An 8,688-nucleotide genomic window follows, 5' to 3' on the forward strand; every position below is an offset into this window, starting at 1 on the left:
AAATAAACACAAGGTAGCCTACTTGTTCCTTAAGTCCTAAGACAGCAGGGCAGCAAGAGGCATTTCCGGCAGTCGTAAATACCAATGCGGTCAGGGACTCAAATGACGTTTGTAAAATCTAAAAATTAGTGGAGTGATGATCATAAATAAGATAAGATATACTTTATTCATCCCAGCAGGGAAATTTAGGTGTTCCAGCAGCCAGCATACATACAAACACACAACACAACACATATATACATACATATCCCACCCATACAAAAAAACATGAGCCCACAATACAGTTTGATATATGATATATGCAACTCAGGCTGAAGTTTAAAAGTTTAAATGTCTTCTGTCCTTACTTAAAGGGGAGTCGTTATAAAGTGCAATTGCAGTAGGTAAAAACAATTAGTTATTCATTGATTGGATGATATATCATCTGTTACACTTGTGTACTAGAATAGAACAAGGAGACAATATTTAAAGTGTATTTGGAGAAGCAAAACTCACAAAACTTCTACCTTTCATTCTCTGATTGGCTACGAGCAGTTGCCGACTAAGGATTGGTGCTTATAGCTGTCAATAATATTATTTCTCGACCAATCATCTGCACAGCACAAGTGGGCACAAAGTGGGCGTATACGTTTCGAGCATTCTGATTGGCGCGGCCGCATCAGAGGCCTTGTTTGATAACACTGAGGGTCGCAGCACGGGGACGAGACGAGGGCGGAGGTTGTTTTATTTTTAGAGATATTAGCGAATTAAACTAAACATACATAATAAATAAAATAACCTCATCACCAAAGGTATGTTTTTTTATTTGACGCGCAACTTTAGATTTAAGAGGATTGTCTGCGTAGGCTTACGAAACTGCGAAATCCTTGCTAATGCCAGTTAGCTAGTCCGCTAAGGATAGCATTCGTTATGTAGCTAGTTAAAGCTAATGCCGACAAAACGAACAAGGCGCTTAACTCTATCTAATTGTTTTTTTTCTAACAACAAAAGCTGTATGAAGATATACAAATTGAACCGACACGCAGATAAACCTCCATGCGACGCGTGTTTACATGACGTGTTTACTGTTTAAGCTGCTATTCAATGACTGACAGAAGTTGCATCATGCTTGTAACCTAAATGTTGATTTTGTTATGATTATTACTACAATTTGGTGAATATACAACAGCAATAGTGGTTACATTACTGCTATATTCCTCTCATTTTGTATGGAAAGGCTGTAAATTGACAGTATATTTACTAAGATAGTAATTTGTCTGTACTGTTTAAATGTCAAGGTGATTTCCATCAGCTGTGAGTGTGTAAACAAGTTTTCATTAAATAATAATCATCTATAGCATGATTCAATTGCGTTTGTTTCCTATATTAAATAAAACTCTTAAGTTATAGACATAAATCCCAAACATACTCAGTCGATTACTCCTTGTGAAAAATAAAATGAAAAATAAAAAGATGCAAAATAGTAATTTTTAAGATGGCTTTTTGTACAATGTTTATTGAAATCTGATTCTAGTGTCAACCTGTTTTGTCTTTTAGGTTTGGACTGAAACCCCCCCCTCTTCCTTGGCATCCAGTGCTTTTCCAGTGTTTGTGTGCTGTCAGGGGGATGTCAGCAGCCTGCTTTGCGCGCCTGGCAAGGTGCGGTGGTTCTTATGTTGGCCGCAGTTGTCTTTTTCCAAATGCCATTTTTCAACATCCATTCCAGCAGGATAGCCACCTCCAGTTCACAATCGTCAGTAGAAAACTTAACAGCCCCTCGGGAAGACTGAACAGCAACACGCGCTTTGATGCAGACAGCAGCGGCCTCCCCACTACTTGGGATTCATTTGGCATCTGGGACAATCGCATTGATGAGCCAATCCTGCTGCCGCCCAGCATTCGCTACGGCAAGCCCATTCCCAAAGTCAGTCTGTCAAAAATAGGCTGTGCCTCGCTAATCGGTCAACGCAGGGAGAATGAAGACCGCTTCCAGGTCTCCCAAATGACTGACAGCATTCTTTACATTGCTGTGTTTGATGGACATGGGGGTCCAGAAGCAGCTGACTTTTGTGAAAAATACATGGAGAAATTCATCAAGTAAGTTGTAATCACAGATTCATGTATTTTAAATATTGCAACTAAAAAAAACCGATTGACTAACCATTTAAAATTCTGCAAATATTAGATGACTGCAAAAAATCTTCTTCCATTGATAGATCAATGCTGATAGCTGATACGTATATTATTTTAATGAATTCTTTTGGCTGTTGTTTCAGGGACCTTGTGGCAGAAGAGTCCAACCTGGAGCTAGTTTTAACAAGAGCCTTCCTTGAAGTCGACAAAGCTTTTGCAAAGCACTTACACTTCATCCCAAAAGGTAGGTCCTTCCATGTCACATGTTGATAGATAAACTCTATATATCAAACACACACAAGTTTATATGTAATTGATATATGAATTGTGTGTGGCTTTTCTCTTTAAACCTCATTGACTCATTCTACTTAGGCTTTCAAGCCTTGGATTTCTCATCTGACATGACCGAGCACTCTTTGGTAGAGGTCTGTCATTTTACAAAAGTTACTGAATAACTGCTGAACATTTAACAGCTACAAGTAGAGCAAACACTAGAGCCTTACTGCATCCAATGCTGCGTCCAAACACACAAAATGGGAGCATATTAAAGGAAAAAAACAGAGTACATGTGTAGGTAAACATAGCTACATGTGGGGTTTTCCATACAGGACTAAAGGGGTTGTTTAATATATGTTGATGAGTGTGACTTTTGTAGTTTACAGCAGTGAACTCTGACCAAACACTTTTTAAGGTGAATTTATGTTTGTTGTTTTTCCTTTAGTTTGTCACTGATCTGCTGACACTTTGTCAATCTGCAGATATTTATTTTAGTATTTTAATCAAATTTCCCCATAGACAAATATGAAGTTTTCAAATTAGCTTTCTCAAGTAGTACTATTATGTCTTACTATCTGTTCAAAGCTAGCATACATATTAAGTGGCCGTATATCGGTCACGCTGTGTGAAATGTCCCAATATGCCTGTGTGTGTGTGTGCATGTTATCTACGGCAGCTGCTGACCCAGCTAAGAGCTGGAGGCCCTTGGCACCAATGTGGATGGCGAGAGACTAAATTTTGAAGGAGAGTCCAGCGGGTCCTAAATCCTGGACTACTGGAAGGTTCCTGTTCTTTCTCTAACTCCTCTCTCACATCTCACTCTCTCTCTCTCTCTACCCTCTATTTCTTCTCTTCTGTAAAAAAAAAAAAAAAAAAAAAAGTGTTTGCAAAGCTTCTTGTGCGACAGTGCTTATGTTTGACAAGCTATATGAGATATGTGTGGTTGTCAGTGGCAGATCTAGTCCATGAGATGCAGTATGTTCACAGTTATAATCTGAAGAATTTTCAGTTAAATGAAAGTCTGTAAAGCCTGTGCAATATTTTATGATTTTAAACCAAATTTCAAGTCAACATTCCTGGGAAATATATGTCAGTGTCACCGAGCAGTGATAGTCTAGAGAGGGAGAGTGCTTGAGGCGGTGTTCTGTTTTCTCTGAATGCAGCTAAACAGTTACCATGGCTGAACAAACAAAGAAAGGATTGATGACTGCAGGCAGTGAAACTTTAAACACAAGTGCAATCTGTTAATGTTTGAACAGATATGATATTTATCTTAAAAAACCAGCTCTTTAATCCTCTGAATTATTCATTTAAGAGAGAAAGGCTACAAGGCAAAACTACAAATACCAGCTACTTTATTCATGTATTTAATCAAACTTGTACCCCCATAAACATAAAGTTAATGTGTGGTTTAATATCCGCTGTGATTGGTTCAGTTAGTAGCTTCAGACTGAACCTGCAGATGACACTGTGCATGTTCAAATCTCCCAAATCATATACTTAGTATTTTATTTCTATTCTAGCTAAATGTCACACCACCTTGGAAAATGCAAAATTTGAATGGTATGTTATTGGTATGGCAATGTTAACCAGCATAATGTGTTTGCACTCTTTTGGTGTAACACAGATTTTGTAATAGACACCATAGTTCTACAACAGAATTGTTTTGGTATTTTTTAAAGTATATGCATAAGCCAGAAAAACCCCAAAGGATTCTAGTGTTTTGGTGATGCATTCTAAGCATCACGGACAAACGGGACAAGTATACATGGCATAGGCACCTTTAATAGGCTATGACATAGGTACTGCATAGATTGAATGCTCCAGTATGAAGCAGGCTTCAGACGTAACCCTTCTGAAAAAATGCTATGGACCTTACCTCTGCTGCAACAGTTCGACCTGCATGTGTGACTGCCCCATCTATTGTTTATTGTGTAATCTCTAGCTTGCTGTTAGTCCACTTTGTGACTCCCTCTTCCATTTCTGTATGTTTTAGTGTGTGGTTGTGAGAGTGTGAGACCCACCTTGTGATTGTTGTGAAGAGTGACCATTGTATGGACCTTATAAACAGCATGTTCCATCTCTAATGTTTCCTTAAATGTCTCTGTCTAGTACCCGGGGTGAACGCAGGGACCACTGCCACTGTGGCCCTTTTGAGGGACGGCATTGAGCTGGTGGTGGGCAGTGTGGGTGACAGCAGGGCCATGCTGTGCCGCAAGGGCAAGGCTCTAAAACTCACAGTTGACCACACTCCTGAGAGGAAGGATGAGAAAGAGAGGTACAGAGATGTTGACAATTATTACAAGTTTGTCTTTTCAGAGGAAGTTTCTCAGTGAGAGATAGTGGAAGAAAATGCAGCTGTTTCTAAAGACAAGTCAATAAATGAACATACTGCATTTTCTCTTGTGTTACTACATGTCTTTTAAGAGACTTCCTGTCTGAAAATAAGTGTTTGAGTTACTGGTATATTATGAGTCATATTATTTTTGTAATCTCCGCTATTTCTTCATATCTTATTATTGCTTCAGGCAGTTTTTAATCTCTATTTGGCTTGTAAAATTACCTGACACATTGCCATCGATGTCACAAATGTGATTTTTTATTTTTGTCTTTCTGCATCTACACCATTTTCAAGGATAAAGAGGAGTGGTGGTTTTATTACCTGGAACAGTCTGGGACAACCAAACGTCAACGGGAGGTTGGCCATGACGCGCAGCATTGGAGACTTTGACCTGAAGAACATGGGGGTCGTTGCCGAGCCTGAGACCAAGAGAATAACGGTAGGTTTATAAAATTGGAGTCACAACTAAGGTTAATATTTCACGTTTGTTCACTGGGCGTTTCAGGCTCAAATGTTCTAAATGTTTACAGAATGATCAACTCAATCGTGTATGCAAACCCCTCCCTCAACGCTTGGAATGGCTTTAACAAACAGTATTTTTGTGTACTGGTACGAAGATGTAGTTTTTTGTTTTCTGCTTTTGCACCAAATTGTTTTGTTGACCTTTATTATAAATTAAAGTCTTAAAAGTCAAATATTATCTTCCTTTTAAACCAGTTTAAATTTGTTTCAGAGCTACCCAAAACATGTCTGGGAGGTTTGCTGTTACTGTGTCTGTAGCTTTAAAGGTTTGGGGTTTGTTGACAGGCTAGGGATACATATTAGTGTCAGAGAAACATGGTGAAGTGCATTTTGCATAATATGTGACCTTTAACTATATGCTAGTCTGCTTGTACATCTTTTCTAAAGTTAGAAGTGTTAAATGTTGTTTGCCCTTTCTTCAGTTGCACCATGCCTATGACTCGTTCCTGGCGCTGACTACAGATGGTGTTAACTTTATTATGAACAGCCAAGAGATCTGCAACATCATCAATCAGTGCCCCGACCCAAAGGAGGCAGCACAGAGAATATCGGACCAGGTAAGGCATTATTGTTTTTTATTATTATAGTTTGGGCTTTTACTTTTGGTGGGTTAATTCCTCACAGGGTGTGGTTAGGTTATCTCTAGTCTAACAGAATGATTAAATCTTTAAAGAGCCCTGCTTGAAAATTACCAGTAGGCAGACCTTTATATGTTTATCGATACATTTTTATGTTTAATAATTAAGTTTTTCTCCTCTCCCTCAGGCTCTTCAGTACGGCTCAGAGGACAACAGCACAATTATTGTGGTGCCTTTTGGGGCTTGGGGAAAACACGAAAATTCAGACTCAAGTTTCTCCTTCAGCAGAAATTTTGTGTCGAGTGGTCGCTGGGCGTAGTCAGCAGGACATTGGATAAAAATGTGCAGGTCTATAGACCTATTTTATGTGTGCAATATAAGTGAACAATAGTGCCCTTGTGAAAAAATGATAAAGAGAGTGGTTTGCCCTGACATTGATACCTAAGAGTTCTAACATGATATTTGCCCCGCTGTGGAGGAAAGGGTAGTGAATTCATGATGTGCACAATATGAAAAACATCCTCTCTATTTAAAGTCAATCAACTAGAACGCCAATGTATTTGCAGGTGCTAAAAGCGGAGACGTGTTTAAATGGTAGTCATGGATTCATGACATGCAAATGGTCACTCTGCATATATGTAGCCTGCTCTACATCGCCTAAGATTTCAAAAGAGTATTCCTGACTGTCAGCCATTGATATTTTTTATCAATTCAGTTGTTCAAATTTGACAAGTTTGCAAATTTAGAGATGGAGAAGTTGTATTTTCAAAAAGAAAAAAAAAGGTTCAACTGGATTTTACCAGCTGTCTCAAGCCTGCGATCTTGACTTTGTTTGGATTCATTTTACAGTTTTAACAGTTGGACTACAAGCAAAGAACAACAAGGGGGGAAAAACACACTTTAAGTGAACTGTATTTGTCAATTGATTGGAATCAATGGACCTCTTGTATAAAAATACAAAATATACGTAAATGTTAATTGAACGCCAAGACGTGAAGCAGCTGTAATTTAAGTACCGTGATCAAGGAAGTAAGTAGCTCTTAATGACTCAGTCAGCTGCGGAGTTTTCACTTAGACTTCTTGCTTGATTACCACAGAAAAGTGTTCACGTCCTATTGCACAATCCTTAGGGTTTAAGAAGAAATTAACAAAATCCTTAATGTTCTGTGTCTTTTAAATGTGTGAATGGTGTTGCCTGGTGCTGTTTCAGTGTCTAAGATTGAGATTTTATAGTTATTCATGTTTGTTTCAACTTAAATAATTCTCATGATTGTATTTAAGTGTTAATATCTGTATTTAGTAAAAACTGATCATGTTAGGGCACTAAAAGGTGTTCAGGGTACACAAATGTACAGTTTATTTTTTTGTAAATAATTCTATTTATGTACATCTGGAAAACTGTCATGGTTGTATTTACTGTATAACTGGTCTAAAGAGAATCTCTTATCATAATTTCTCATTCATGCAGGAAGTTGCATACGTGTTTGTACTGTGTATGCTACATCATTTTAACTGTACCTTGGTTACAAACAGTAATTCCTCATTTAAATTCCTTATGTGTCATTCTCAGCAAAGCATATTTAATACAACAGCAGAGAACTGTTCAGCAAAGAGCCATGGATGACAATGTGAATGTTTGCTTGAATGCCCTCCAGAATAAAACAATACACACTCTGAAAGGTACAGTGAAGGAGTTATTCAGTTGTATGGCTTTTCCTGGATGATATGTCAGTTGATTAATTTCCTGTTTCTGGTAGACAGAAACTGTTAAAACAACAGCTCTGTTGTTGGTCTTTGAGTTGAGGATTTCAAAGCCACATAAATACAACACTTAATATTTAGTGGCATTGTTCTATTGTGTAAGCATCTGTTTCATTAACCTGTATTTTGTTTTGTAAATACAATTTTCCTCTCAAGCACATGTCAAATACACCTTGATTTATTTTTAAGAAATGTATTATTAAAACGTCCTCCTTACAAGCCTCCTCAACTGTTCAAACTCACAGCCTGTTTGGTTCTTATTAAATGTACATTTTTATTGCCTTCCAAATATAACTATAAAGCTGTGAGCCTTGATCTGGGTATTTTAACAGCAACCTGTCAGTACTGTATTGTCGAATGGCTTGTGACACCTCAATAAAGTTAAAAACTTACCTTTAAAAAATGTGCCACTTCATGAAACAACCATTTAAAAGTTTGAGTGTATCAAAATGTGAATATTTTGCATATTTTTGTTCACTAAAAAGCATTTACTCATTTATATCTTAGACGACGACGGAATTCACTTTTATTGCAATTAATATTTGTGCTCATGAAAAGAGCCTGAACACTGATTTAGTGATGATCAAATATACATGTAGCTCTGCTGACAACAGCAACACCTTACAAGACTAAGCAAATTTAATCTAGCACAAATTATTAGCAGGTTAGCATTACTTGCATTTTAGGGAAGGAGAAAAACAAATTCAGGTAAAAAAATATATATATTCACCTGAATTAGGCTATTATATGTAAATATGATGATAATATGAAACTGTTTCAACAATACCAGCTAGCAAACAAAGATATCTAAATGTTTCAGACAGTTATTAACTCAAATAAGCTGGTCAATAATGTTTCTACATTTTCTGTATCCAATAAAATAAATATCAATCAATCAATTCAATTCAATCAATCAATCAATTTTTATTTGTATAGCATCAACTCAACAAGTGTTATCTCGAGACACTTTACAAAAAGCAGGTAAAATACCTTACTTATTGTTATGTTACAAAGATCCGGCCTATCCATCATGAGCACTTTAGCAAAGCAGCAAAAGTTACAGTGGTAAGAAAAAACTGTCTTACTAAAAGGCAGAAA

The 8,688-nt window shown here is 37.3% G+C and overlaps 1 protein-coding gene across 1 annotated transcript; it reads left to right on the forward strand.

The window, feature by feature from the left end:
- The first annotated feature begins 658 nt into the window (after nt 1–658).
- ppm1kb (protein phosphatase, Mg2+/Mn2+ dependent 1Kb) lies at nt 659–7,978 on the forward strand. Its single transcript, XM_061057709.1, has 7 exons — nt 659–791; nt 1,537–2,076; nt 2,256–2,356; nt 4,501–4,666; nt 5,024–5,168; nt 5,674–5,808; nt 6,017–7,978. Exons 2-7 carry the CDS (start codon nt 1,607–1,609, stop codon nt 6,146–6,148), a joined length of 1,149 nt encoding a protein of 382 aa, XP_060913692.1. The 5' UTR covers nt 659–791; nt 1,537–1,606; the 3' UTR covers nt 6,149–7,978.
- Nucleotides 7,979–8,688: the final 710 nt, after the last annotated feature.

This window comes from Labrus mixtus, chromosome 2 (genome assembly GCF_963584025.1).
Source record: "Labrus mixtus chromosome 2, fLabMix1.1, whole genome shotgun sequence".
Taxonomy (NCBI): domain Eukaryota; kingdom Metazoa; phylum Chordata; class Actinopteri; order Labriformes; family Labridae; genus Labrus; species Labrus mixtus.